Here is a 13,847-nt window from a genome sequence, read left to right on the forward strand (position 1 = left end):
GTTTGGTTGAGACAGGAATGGAATTGGAATTGGAATAAGCTGGAATGGGATTTCATTCCTGAGGGGGGAGGGGATTGCCATTCTCTCAAATGGGGGAATGCCATTCCAGTAGGAATGGGAATGGGATTCCAATTCCACCCAACCAAACAATTGGAATTGGAATGACCCATTCCAATTCCAAACCCCTATTCCTGTTAACCAAACGGGCCCTGAAAGTTGTGCATTTGTGCTTTTTACCAGTGTGAAACTTAGAACTACATATATATTCTCATTCTATATTACCATGGAATCTTTGTTTCAGAACATAGATATTGGAAACAAGGAGTAAAACTCCTGAGCAAGCCTGTAGCAGTTGGCAACCATGGATCTTCTGGTATTGGTGATTGTTCTTTCACTGAAATTGAAGCATCATTTAACCCATCAGATGGTGAACTTATTATAAGACATGATTTTTTGTAACTGAAGGATATGAAGGGATAAAATATTTAGACAGTTCCTGTTGCACAAGCTTTTACTTTCTTCTTTTCTTTCCTTTTTTTTTTAAGTTTCCCTTTACTGAAAAACTGTCTTCAGAATAAAGATATATAGAAGGTGTGAAGAAACTGTCTTCAGAATAAAAGGGATGGAGATAGAGCTAAAAATATGCAATGACTGAAAAAATTCCGCCACTGAGCCTAAAGCAAAACTGAATTTTCTGCAATTGGGCATGTTGCAAGGTAACTGAACGCCATATTGTCACGGTCATAACACAAGTTTAATCTACCTATGCTTGGTGGGAATTGGGATGCGTTGAGTGGCATTATTGTAAATTTTCTTCTGCTGCCCAAGCTTACCCCGTAACAATATGTTAATTTGATTATGGGAGACTTGTTCATGGTCTAGTCCGGGCTGGGCTTTGCCTCTATATTAACAGGATATAGAGGCCCAGAGCCTGGCCCCACTATTGGGCTTAGATCTTTATTCTGATTCCTGAGCTTGGCTCCCATATAAAGCCACCAAGAAAATTAGGAAAGAAGATTTTTTTTTTATTTCTACTCAACAATAAAACTACTTTAGTTATATTAAATAGCCTAAAAAAAGTATGTATCAATGTATTATATATTTTTATTATATAAAACATTTAACGTCAGGCTCAGGCTTGAGTTGCGGTTTTTTTTCTTTTTTTTTTTTTTATGACAGCCGAAGTCCATCCTGAAAAAAAGTTGGACCTAGTATTTTGTGCTTGAGTCAGCCTGAGCCCACATGTTTAAAATCTTGTCCAATCCAGACCAAGAATGGGCTGGGCCAGCCTTGTCGGGCAGTTGGGCTACCCGGCCCATGAACTCATATGGGAGTGATGATCCAATAGGAGTGCAATAATTAATAAGCCGTGAGCATCCGCTATGTTGGCCAGTAGGCTTGAAAATTCAATATATGCTCTTTGGATCACACTGATGTAAAAACCATATCTATCAATAACCAATCCAAGGAGTTGACTTGTTTTCTTTAAAAATTAATAAATTATTCAAAGAAAAATAAAATATACTAACTTAAATAAAGAAAAAACAAAAAAAAAAAGTATTTTTTAATTATTTTCATCATATACATGTTTTTTATAAAAAATAAATAACAAATTTCTAAAAAATACAATATAAATAAATAACATATATATTTTATATAAATAAATGTCCAACATATGCTGAATCGGACAGGGGTGACCCAAATTCGACCAAATAGGATCAGATCTCCAATTGGATCATGATCTGATCCATTTGCACCCCTACATTTAACGTTTAACCTGTGACCTAGTGATTGGGTTGACCTGAATCAAACGATTTTTCTTTCCCAAAAAAAAATCAAATGATTTTAATCATCTCACAATTTTAAGAGAATCGGACTTGAGTCATAACTAGGTGGTCTGGGTGACGATTTGCAGTTGGAAGAATGGACGCGTCCTTGTTTTCTTAATGCATGCCATGCAAGAATGTTTACTTGATTTAACGTAATTTCCTAATATAATACAAGTCTAATTCGAATCCTACAAAATCATGGATCTAGGCCCATCTGATACGATTTGATCCAATCCGTCCACGTATTAACACCATCAAATTGGTCTCTTCAAAAGATCAATGTGTACACACCAATAGTAGTTGTTGGTTTAAACAATAAGTGAAGCAAATATGGGATTTTATTTTATAATCTCACTAAAAAGGAATGGGATTTTCTTTCTTTTCTATTATTATTGTCCTCAATTACATCATCAGTATGCAGAATTCTCAGATTACACTAAGAATATGGAGATAAATTAACTGTGACAAGCTCGATGAAATGGTGGCTACAAAAGTACTTTGGTAACATTTCAAGGCATGTGAAATTGCCAGAGGTGGGCCCGATTGGGGTTCAAATTCAAAATGGCGAATTACTTTTAGATTCCATGTGCTTCCTGTGGTATCATCAATTCCCCATAGTCATCCACTACCACCTGCATTAAAATTACCAAAATGAGATAAACCCACCAAAGGTTCAGCAATAGCAAACGACCAATGAGAAAAATTAATACCTCGTATCGCTTGCCACTGCAAGTGTACTCGACATACAATTTTTTGGGTTCTCCAGGACAGGGATCACAGAAGCCCATAATGCCTGACTTCTTTACACCCTTATGAAGCTGCAAAATTATACCGTCAGATATGCAATGTGAATTTAAAATAAAGAGTAACAGAGGAGATAATGAATACACAACAAAGGAGATAATGAATAGGAAGTAGCCTACAGTGTTAGAACAGGAGGGGGCAAAATGGAGGGTATTTCCAGACTATTATGTGATAGGAGAATATCACTCGCTAAAAGAAAATTTGTATAAAACATTAATAAGTCCAGCAAAGTTGTATGGAGTCGAGCATTAGGCAGTCAAGAAACATGTCCAAAAAAATGAGTCACAAAAGTGAATGTTGAGATGGATTTGTGGGAAAAATAGAAAGGATAGGATCAGAAAAAGAACTCATTTAAAGGAACCTAAGTGCTCACATATAAGAGTAGGCAGAGAAGAACATAGTTTGCAAAAGGTATGATTGTTGCTAGCTCTTCTGATTGTTGAATCAAAAGAAGATTTCACAGTAAGCCTACAACCCACTAATTTCAGCCACCTAGTATCACGTGATAAAGGGTTGATATTCATACTTCTAATCTACTTAACAGATCAACACATTTCTCCAAGTCTATCCAAAAGCAGTCTTCTAAATGCTGAATACCAAACAACCTGACCTTACAATAGTTTCAAAACATCGACTCGGTGTGATATCTTAAAAAATTATAAGTCAACACAAGGAACCATCAATTATGTAACATAGCTTGCCAACCTCACATCGTTCATTCCTGTTGGAATAATGTTAAAATAACTTGGTTGCAGATGTTAGGGCCTGTTTGGATAATTAAAGTGTTTTTTTTATTTCGTTTTTTTATTTCTGTTATGTCTGTTATTGTACTCAGGGGCACAAGGGTCTTTTCCCTTGTTATTTCTGTCGCCCTATATATAGTAAAATAAACACTGGCACCACCAGTACTGTTACATTGCAAACCTTCTCTCTTCTCTCCTCTTCCACTTATCTCTGGCCGGCTACACTGTCAAGATGGTATCAGAGCGGGAATGCTGATTAAAAGAGAGCAGATCGATCAACCCTACTGTCAAGAGAAGATCGATCAACCCAAAGATTAAAAGAGAACTGGTGGTACAGTTCTCCCTATTCTCTCTTCTTTACTCTCCTTGGTCATGTGCCGAGTGAAAACCCTATGAATCTGGGGTGGCTGAATGCTGTCAAACCTGTATAACCCTAGTTTTCTTGGATCGTGTGATCCTGTTCATGTGTTAAGACAACTGTAGGTCAATGCTGACCTGTCTTCTCAATGGTTTGAGTTGACTATAAGTAAGAAGGATCTCTCCTGCTGATTAGTGGTTGTTAGACATTCTGGAATTCTGGTAAGTGGGGACTGATAAAACTATACAGGTCTGAAATCTGCCGAATATTACCTCAGTTTTTGTCCGGAATTTGGTACTGTTTGTGCTCAATCTGGTTGGTAAACCCGAGTGTGTGGGTGTGAACTGAGTGGAGCATTGTTTTGTGGAGTAAGGAGGGGTCCTAAGTCCGGTGTTTGGGACTGATTAACTGCTTGACCATGTCAACTGAGAATTCTGCTACTTCAGAGATCTCAGGGAGTCACAATGGAGTGAGTGGGGGAATGGATATGAGCTTTCCCATGGCTGTCATTCCCTTTGATGGTCTGAATTACCTTGAGTGGTCTAGGGGGACAAAACTCTACATCACTGCTAGGGGGCGAATAGGATACATCAATGGGAGAGTAAAGGAACCGAAGTATGGAAGTGCTGAGCATGATAGGTGGAACCAAGAGAACAGTATGGTGATGTCTTGGCTCTTGGATTCAATGCTGCCACGAGTAAGGAAGACTTATGTGGGCTGAAACTACTTGTAAGATATGGGAACAAGCGAAGTCCACTTATTCAGAACAGAGACACTATGCCAAGATATATCAACTACAAGCTGAATCTTCTACTTGCAAGCAGGGGGAGAGGAGTCTCTCGATGTACTATTCTGATTTGACATCAATATGGAAAGATCAGAATGTGAATTGGAAGTGTGATGAAGATGCAAAGGCTTATAAGTCACTTGTATCACAGCAACGCGTGTTTGCCTTCCTCCTAGGGCTGAATTCGTCATATGAGTCCATCAGGGTACAGAGTAAAGACTTGCCATCAGTCCAGGAGGTGTATGCCTTGGTGCAGTCAGAAGAAAGCAGAAGAAGTGTGATGAATGGTGTAGAAGGGGAGTCAGTTGCCCTAGCGGTCTGGGGAAATTCAGATACAAATGTCGGAGGTGGCTTTAAAAGGGGTGACACTCAGAAAAAATCAGAAGATAAAAGCAAGCTTTGGTGCACTCACTGCTAGAAGACACGACACACTAAAGAGTCAAAATTGGCTTTAAAAGGGGTGGGGACCAGCAAGGCCTAATGATGCAGGAGCTGAAGAGTCAAAATTGGAATTTTATGATATTTTATGTATTTCTGTATTTTTGGACAATAGGGGTATTTTTGGTATTTTTGAAATTTTCAGTGGGGTCCAATGATAAGGTTTAAATTGTCTGGTTATAGTTTGTTTATGTTTAAAAACTCAGAGTCATTGCATTAGTAGGATTAGAGTTAGTGTCTTCTTTGAATTGAAATAGGACATGACAGTTTAGTTTGAGTCCTAGGATTATTGAGTCTAACAGTTTGATTCCTAAGACTATTATGAGTCTAACAGTTTGACTCCTATGATTATTATGAATTTAGAGTCTATAAAAATGTATGGACGTTTTACACAAAGGCAATGAATCATATTGAGTTTTCTTCAGCTTATGCTAGCTATGGTGAGTGATTCCCATGCCCTAGAGTGATTCTAGGCACCCTGTGAGTGATTCCAGGTATTTCCTTTTTTTCTTTTTGAAAAATGTGATTCCAGGTATTTTCTCTCCTTTCTCTCTCTCTATTTTCTCTCTTATTCCTTTAAAAAGCCATTACAGCAATTGACAGCCATAAAACTCTGATCAAGAAGACCATTCAACATTCTCTAAGGACTAGAACTGAGCTGGTCCTTCATCACCTAACAACCTCTTTAGTGGGAGAGGAATCAGCTACCTCCCTCCATTTCCTCATATCAGTTCACCTACCGAAATGTCTAAAAAGGTCTAGTGTCTTCACCCAGTGGATCAATCCAATGGAAATGGTTTCAATAACCACATCCCTAATTCTATCTTTATCCAAAAAGATTCTTTGGTTCCTTTACTCGCAAATCGTCCAGCAAATTGCAGCCCTTGTACATCACGACAATATTCTTCCCCTCTTCTTTGCCCAGCTTAGGCGGAGTTTCCACCTGCACCCAAGCAAAGAGAAAAACCAATCCCAATTGAAGAAGAAAAAGGGCAAGATAATAGTAAGTGATAGCAATTCTCACCATTAACCTGGCAAAGAGAGCACCAATGTGGGGAAAGGCATCAATTAGATCTTTTTCTCTGCAATAAGTCACAAGTATTAATTCTTTCCAGATACACTTCCCAATAGAAACCACTCACTCCATACGGCATAGGATTACTCCAAATTTCTTTTACCGGAAAAGATAACCCAAGAATATCACTCGGCTGAATCAAGGATGAGAAAAACAAAGCACAGGTAAAGGTACCAGAGGGAGAGGAGGTTCAAAACCTACTATCCCGTTTTTGAATTATCAAGGCACACCCCCTCAAGACCTTGAAGTAGGTTCAAAATGCAAGTTCACCCTCACGTAAACCACTTTTAAACCCCAAATCCCAAACAATACCAGTTTCTGAATTAGTGGGACCATGAAACAGGAAATAGACTCTTCCCTACAGTTGGAGATGGCAAAAAGAGAGGAATTGCTCTTTTAGTGGTAAATTGCCCACCCAAACATGTCCTCATAACTTGACAAGAGTACCACAACCAGGATTATATATGATGAATGGTAAGAATAAGGGAAGGATATCAAAAATAGACTTCCGAGGAGATGCTCTTGTAGCCCTAGCCTCCAGTTGCAAGCCCATGAATGCTAACAATCACCTCTGCACACAATTTGTATCTTTCATTTGGCAACCTCTACAACCACTTCCCCAACAGCGCCATATTCCTTTATTGGATGTTTCCTAGACCGAATCCTCCAAATTTCTTGCTTCTGCACACCACTTTCCATTTAACTCTATGATCTTTGTTGAGTGGGCTGATTTATGTTGGGTCGATTTATGTTTAGTTTGTTTTCTTTTATTTTAAGAAGTTGTTGGGCCTTGGGCCCATTAGTCTTTTATTTTTAAAGGAATTGTAAGTACTTAGTTAAGTTGCCGCCCTACTAGAGGCATCTTTGTAATATCCCATATTTAAGTTAATTATAAATAGAATGAGGTGCTGGCGGCTAGGGTAAATGATCACTATCCTAGTCGACCTTCTTCTCTTTTCTTCCCTTTCCTCTGTCTATTGCTGAAATCCCCAACTTTCTCCTCTTCCTTTCACAAGAAGCTTGGCCGAAATCAGCACATAAGGTTTTCTACTTGGTATCAGAGCAGGTTGAAGGTTCTTGAAGAGATTCATTCCTGCAGCCCAAGATCGGCCGACTGCATGGAGATTTAAGAGGCTGATCGAAGCTTTCAGGTAAGCCCAGTTTTTGGATTTTCTTGATGGATCTGTATGCCCTGTAGCTGGTCTAGGGTTTCTCATCAGAATCAGGAAAAACTGGAGAAAGGGGAAGAGTACTGATTTTGTTGGACTCTTCAATTTTGACCTAGGTAGTGGCGCCCTATTTTTTTAAGTTTCCTCTGGGTTTTTTGTAAGGGGCGATTCAAGTTCCATGTGGTTTGGAGGCCTCTAGAGAGGGCAGTTGCTTCTTCTCTCTCTTCTCCCCATCCCACCGAAAAGGAATCTTTCGTGGGAAGAAAGTCCAGGACACCAAAGGAGTGTCATTGGTTCCAGAAGGTATTCTGTTTGTTCTTATTGCATTTTTTAGCTGTTTTCTGTACCTCTTTGAGACACATGGAGGGACACAGAGTTGAATATAAGCTCGGGAATGAAATGGGACCAGTGGGAGAAGGTGCTGGAGACCCCTTTGGAGCCGGAACCATTACTACAGTTAGGTTGGATGGTACAAATTACTTGGAATGGTCCCAAACTACAAAGATGGCCATTGGAGCTCATGGAAACTTGGGGTATATTACTGGTGAAGAGGTAAAACCTGAAACTGGCAACTCCCGGTGGGTGCAAGAAAATTATATGGTAATGACATGGTTGGGTATATCACAGAAGGAGAATGTTGCTAGGGCTTATCAACTGAGAAATCAAATTATTGCCACAAGGCAGGGAGATAGATCTGTTGCAACCTATTTTTCAGTCCTTAAGACCCTGTGGTAGGAGATCGACCATCTAGAAACCTTTGCTTGGGAAACCACCAAGGATGCAGCTACCTATCAAAGACATTTAGAGAAGTATAGGGTGTTTGAATTCCTTGCTAGCCTTAACCCTGAGTATGACATTGCACGACAGCATCTTCTTTCCAGAGACAGTGTCACTCTCTCCCAAGCATATGCCTTTGTGTAAGGAGAGGAGTGCAGGAGGGATGTAATGATGACAAATCTCAGTTCTGATCAGTCTGCTATGGTAAGTGTTGTGAAACCTAAACAGAATGGCAATGAAAACAAAAGGGAAGACAAAAGGGACTTGGTCTGTGACTACTGTAAGAAGCCTAAGCATACAAGAGACACTTGTTGGAAGCTTCATCCACATCTTGTACCGACCAGATTGAAGAATAAGAAAGGAAATGCACACATGGCAGTTACCGGTGATACTTCGCCCCCCCTACTACAGCTGCTTTGGAGTCCGTTGCAGCTGCTGCAGTAAGGGCCGAGCTTGAGAGGTTTGGGTTACTTCTGAATTAGAGGGATACAGCTAGTTCCAGTTCAGCCGTAAGCGGACAAGGTACAGGTGGAGCTCACTCTACCTCCTTTGCTCACATAGGTAGTTCACATGTCACTGCAAACTATGTTTCTACTTCAGGTAAGGAGAGATCTCCTTGGATTATAGACTCTGGAGCCTCAGAGCATATGACCCATTGCTCTACTTTTTTCTCCTCTTATCAACTCTGTTCTGGCAGAGATAGGGTCTCCACAGCTGACGGATCCCATGTTCCTATTGTTGGGAAGGGATCTGTCAAGATTAATGATTCTATTTGCTCCTCTGTCCTCCATGTTCCTAGATTGAGCACTAATTTGTTATCTGTTAGTAGTTTGACTAAGAATCTGAACTGCTCAGTGATTTTTTCTCCTGGACGCTGTATTTTGCAGGATCTGGATTCAAAGAGGACGATTGGGAGTGGTCGTGAAGTGAATGGAATCTACCTCCTGGATGCTCTCCCTCTTCACCAAAGCCATCATGTTTGCAGAGATAGGGAGTCAAAATCTGTGGATCAGATTATGGTTTGGCACAACCGTCTGGGTCATTTATCCTTTTCTTCTTTGAGTTGTTTGTTTCCAAAATTGTTTGAGTCTGTGAGTCTGTCAAGTTTGAAGTGTGAGGGTTGTGAACTTGGAAAGCATTGTAGACATTCTTTTAAACCTAGTAATAAAAGATGTTCTTCTCCCTTTGATGTTATTCATTCGGATGTGTGGGGCCCTTATCATGTTCCCTCTATGAGTGGCTATCGCTATTTTCTCCTGTTTGTGGATGATTTCTCTCGATATTCTTGGATTTACCTGATGAAATCACGCGATGAAGTACCATCCTTGGTGAGGCAATTCCACCATATGATACTAACACAGTTTGGGACAAGAATAAAGATGTTCAGATCTGACAATGCTAGGGAATATTTTGAGAGACATCTTGCCTCATATCTATTGGAGTATGGTGTTATCCATTAGAGCAGTTGCTCCTATAGTCCACAGCAGAATGGTGTTGCAGAGAGGAAGAACAGACACATCGTTAAGACGGCAAGAAGCATGATGATCACAGCCACAGTTCCGGTTCGTTTTTGAGGTGATGTAGTTCTCACGGCAGTATATCTGATTAACAGAGTGCCCTCTCGTGTACTCAGATTCAGGACCCCATTCAGCCTTCTTTTTCCTCAGAGGGAGATGTTTCATATTCCTCTAAGAGTATTTGGATGTGTCTGCTTTGCACATATTCTTGGTCCTCACCGTTCAAAGCTTGATCCCAAGGCAAAGAAATGTGTTTTCCTTGGATATGCAGAGAATCAGAAAGGGTACTGCTGCTATGATCCAGTCTCTGGGAACCGGTATGTTACTATGGATGTTACCTTTTTTGAATCCACGTACTTCTTCTCAAAGGATCCTTCTCAGGGGGAGTGTTTTGGGGAAGTAAGTCAACAGTCTATCCCTCTCCCAGTTCCAGTTCCTGTGTCTACTCCTATGCTTGACCACCACCCGATGTCACCCACCTTGCCACCTCCTTTGCGTTCCATCTCACAGCATTACTCACGGCAAAGATTTCATAAGGCAGTTGATTCCACTACAGCAGAACTCACACCACTTCCTGTCAATCCCTTGGAGACTCCAGATTCGGCTGATACGGATTCAGGTATTCCTCTTGATCCCACTATTTCAGTTCCCATAGATCCTACTGACACTGTTACAGATAACCTTGATCTCCCTATTGCTCTTAGAAAAGGGAAGAGAAAGTGCACTGCCCATTGTATCTCACAGTACTTATCCTACAGTGGACTTTCTCCTTCCTATCGTGCTTTTCTCTCTTCTCTTGATTCAGTGTCTATACCCAAGGGTGTTAGTGAGGCTCTCTCCAAACCTGAGTGGAAGATAGCTATGCAGGAAGAGATGGAGGCCTTGATTAAGAATCAGACATGGGAGATTGTGGACCTACCAGATGGCAAGGAGACAGTTGGATGCAGATGGGTTTACACAGTAAAGTATAAGGCAGATGGAAGTATAGAGAGGTACAAGGCAAGACTTGTTGCAAAATGATGCACACAGACCTATGGCATTGATTATCTAAAGACATTTGCGCCAGTTGCAAAGATGACCTCTGTTCGGATACTCCTTTCCCCTGCTGCCTCATACTCTTGGCCCTTGTTTCAACTAGATGTAAAGAATGCGTTCCTAAATGGGGATCTGCAAGAAGAGGTGTATATGGATCTTCCAGCTGGTTTTTGTGATAATGCTGAAAAGGGAAAGGTGTGCAAACTGAAGAAGTCACTATATGGCTTGAAACAATCTCCTAGAGCATGGTTTGACAGATTCAGAAAGGCCCTAATTGTTTTTGGCTACACTCAAACTCAATCTGATCACACCTTGTTTGTGAAACGCAGGGGATCTTTGGTGTTAATCCTAATTGTTTATGTGGATGACATTGTTGTCACTGGGAATGATCTAAGTGAGATTGATAGTCTAAAGAGGAACCTGCATAAGGAATTTGAGATTAACGATCTTGGAGAACTAAGATACTTCTTAGGCATTGAAGTTGCAAGATCAAAACATGGAACTTTTATCTCTCAAAGGAAGTATGTCTTGCACCTTCTCCAAGAACAGGGAAGCTTGGAACAAAGGCAGCTAGCACCCCCATTGATCAGAACCATAGAATCAGTGCATCAGAAGGTGAACCAGTGAAGGACCTTGGGAGATACCAAAGACTTGTGAGTCGGCTACTATACTTGTGTATGACAAGTATGGTTGTCGAAGTGACATTTCAAAGGAAGTATGTCTTCATCGCTTGTGACATTTCAAAGCTCAACTTTGCATCAATTATGGTTGTCGGAGTGAAGCCGGAGGAAGTTCCTCGAGCACTTGAAGTTTTCTCAGATGGGGTTTGGACAAAGGTGTGGGTTGCAACAAAACACGAAGTAGCGCTATGGGAGGAAGGTCGAGAGGTGGAAAATGAAGCGATTGTGGCTAGATAGAGATCATGTGGAAGCAAAGGATTGGAAGGTCTATTGGCAAAAGGTTCCATCCTGGAAGAAGAAAGGTTGCGGACGACAACGCATTTTAACTGCATTTTGGAAAAAGCAAATAATTTTTTTGGCCTTGGAAGGGTGGAGAGTAAGCTCCAGATGCGAAAGGTCATCGAGAATTCGAATCCAATTGTTAGAGTAGATCCGAATGGCTTAGGAGATAAGGTTGATGAAGAGAGTGGGTTAGGTATCCAAGGCATTGGCTCTGAACTAGGTGGAACTCAGATGGAAACCCGTCAAATTTTCCCGATCAGTTTGCTTATAAAGGAGATGTTCGAGAGATTAAAGGTTCTAAAAACATTGAGCTCAACAACACTCGGCTGCAATTCAGGACCTCGCCCGAATGACTCCTCTCACTGACTCACTCTTTAGGCACATCGAGAGATGATCAAATCTTCAAAGCTACCTTAGGCAAGGGAAAGAAGGAAAATCGCTTCAGGAATAGGATCGTTGGTTTGAGACAATCTTTAGGGCTTATCAAGCCAATGCTGAAAAGAAACAAAGCAACAAAGAGGACTACAGTGGAGGCCAAAAAAAGAAACGAAAAAAGGTAGATTTGGTTAATAGCCATGTTTGACAAAAGTGGAAAAAAGAGGATTTTACATGGCTCCAGAAAGTTGCTTGAAAACGATACATCTATTGGGTTTGGCAATGATGGTAGATGTGCTATGGTTTGTAGGGAGTCTGATGGGAGATATGTTTCCCCAGATTTTAGGGGATTAAGCAAAACACTACTTGAGTGTAGCGCTGATTCAAGAAGACCTGCTTTGCTACACTCGGAGGATATGATTTCCTTTGAATCAGTGAGGATGGAAGGGGTGTGGAAAAGACTCCGGAAATAATAGGAAGCTTCGATGTTGAAATGGAAACTGAGGGCGAGGTTGTGGGAAAGGAAATCTCTTGCGGTGATGAGTTCATTAAAGGACATGTTGAAAGGCAAGTTGAAAAAGGTTTGGATAGAGAAGGTTTGCATTATGAAGAGGTTGAGGTTGGAAGGTTGGGTGTAGATTTGGGTCGAAGGGTTAATCATGAAGAGGAAGAGTAGAATAATGGGATAATCAACAAGAAGCTACGCAATTTGAGATCTCGCGACATTGTTCATGTAACAAAGATCTTTTCAAGGCTAAAAATTGGCTTGGAAGGGGCAGGACCTACAAAAAAATTCAAATGGGAATATAGAAGAAAAAGGTGGAGAGGCAAATGAACTTCTAGCACTGACCATAAAGGAGTGGCTGCACCAATTCAGGCACCAGATACCTTTATGTTAGAGAAACATCAGGAAATCAAGATGAGTGGCGATGGCTCTGATTCTACTATGACCAACATAACGAAGAATTCTGACGTAGTTGTTGAAAATTCAAAAGGAGTGAAGCTACAAAATCTAGTCGACAGAGAAGTTACAATCAGGAAAAGTTTGGGACTATTCTTCTTGGGCGGTGAAGGATTTGCTAGGAAAGCATTTGAGGAATTTGAAAGAAAAAAAAGGAAGAGAAAGATAAAAACAAAGCTCAGTCGCAACAGAGAAGGGAATGGGATGAGGATTTCTCAAACCAAGAAGATGAATTCACTGATGTAGGCTTTAGGATAGGGTCCTTTGTGTCTTGTTAGGGGCAGGCTAGAGGCCTTTTTCTTTGGTTTTATTATGGGTTTATGTTTTCCTTTTATGTTGGGTGAATGGGCATTGATTATGGTTGTAAGTTGTGACTGTATTGGCTTTTTGGGCATGACTTTCCTGATTACGATGATGTCTTATCACCTTCTGTTGTATTTCTTTTTTCTTTTTAATGAATTTTTTTTGAACTTCAGAAAAAACCCTAATATGTGCCTCACCTACACACACCTGAGGTATGCCTTTTAAATCATTGCCCCAGGTAATTTATAGGCCACAGAGAGACCAAACAACCTAAAACTTCTGCATTTTCTACAATCTCTCTTTCCTCCATATTCAACCCCATCATGAAACTCTTGTCAAAATTAATTTTCAGATTGGACATTCTTTCAAAGACTTGTACACCAGCTTTAAATTCCTTATCCAACTAACCTCACCCCCTTCACAAAACAGGATTGTATCATCAACAAACTGTAAATGAGTAATCAGTACCCTCTTATCTCCCCACCCTCCATCCAACTTCTATAATCAGCCCTTTCTATGAGTCGCTCAAACACATCAGCAAAGTGAACAGAAAGGGGGAAGTGGGTCCCCTTGTCTAATTCCCCTAATGGCTGGGAAATGGTCTACCACCATCCTATTTACCAATATTGAATAGTGACAAGTCCTAACACGTCCCATTATCCATTTACACCATCTTCCACCAAACACAAAATTCTCCATCACATCATTCAAAAA

General features: G+C 40.5%; 2 protein-coding genes across 4 annotated transcripts in view; one reads left to right on the forward strand and one right to left on the reverse strand.

Moving 5' to 3' along the window:
• The window catches only part of PRMT7 (protein arginine methyltransferase 7), a 69,272-nt gene extending 68,653 nt beyond the window's left edge, over positions 1 to 619 (forward strand). For all 3 annotated transcript variants that reach the window (XM_010265983.3, XM_010265982.3, XM_010265981.3), the window contains one exon: positions 302 to 619. In XM_010265983.3, the coding sequence (XP_010264285.1) occupies positions 302 to 328 (27 nt within the window). In that variant the 3' untranslated portion in view covers positions 329 to 619. The remainder of the gene's footprint in view (positions 1 to 301) is intronic.
• Positions 620 to 2,149: 1,530 nt separating this feature from the next.
• OWL1 (DNAJ heat shock N-terminal domain-containing protein) overlaps positions 2,150 to 13,847 on the reverse strand; it is a 60,939-nt gene continuing 49,241 nt past the window's right edge. The window contains exons 12-13 of the mRNA XM_010265984.3: positions 2,540 to 2,647; positions 2,150 to 2,461 (exon numbers count right to left, since the gene is read on the reverse strand). Of these exons, the coding sequence (XP_010264286.1) occupies positions 2,405 to 2,461; positions 2,540 to 2,647 (165 nt within the window). The 3' untranslated portion in view covers positions 2,150 to 2,404. The remainder of the gene's footprint in view (positions 2,462 to 2,539; positions 2,648 to 13,847) is intronic.

This window comes from Nelumbo nucifera, chromosome 1, assembly GCF_055504915.1.
Source record: "Nelumbo nucifera cultivar China Antique chromosome 1, China Antique-T2T, whole genome shotgun sequence".
NCBI classification, from domain to species: Eukaryota; Viridiplantae; Streptophyta; class Magnoliopsida; order Proteales; family Nelumbonaceae; genus Nelumbo; species Nelumbo nucifera.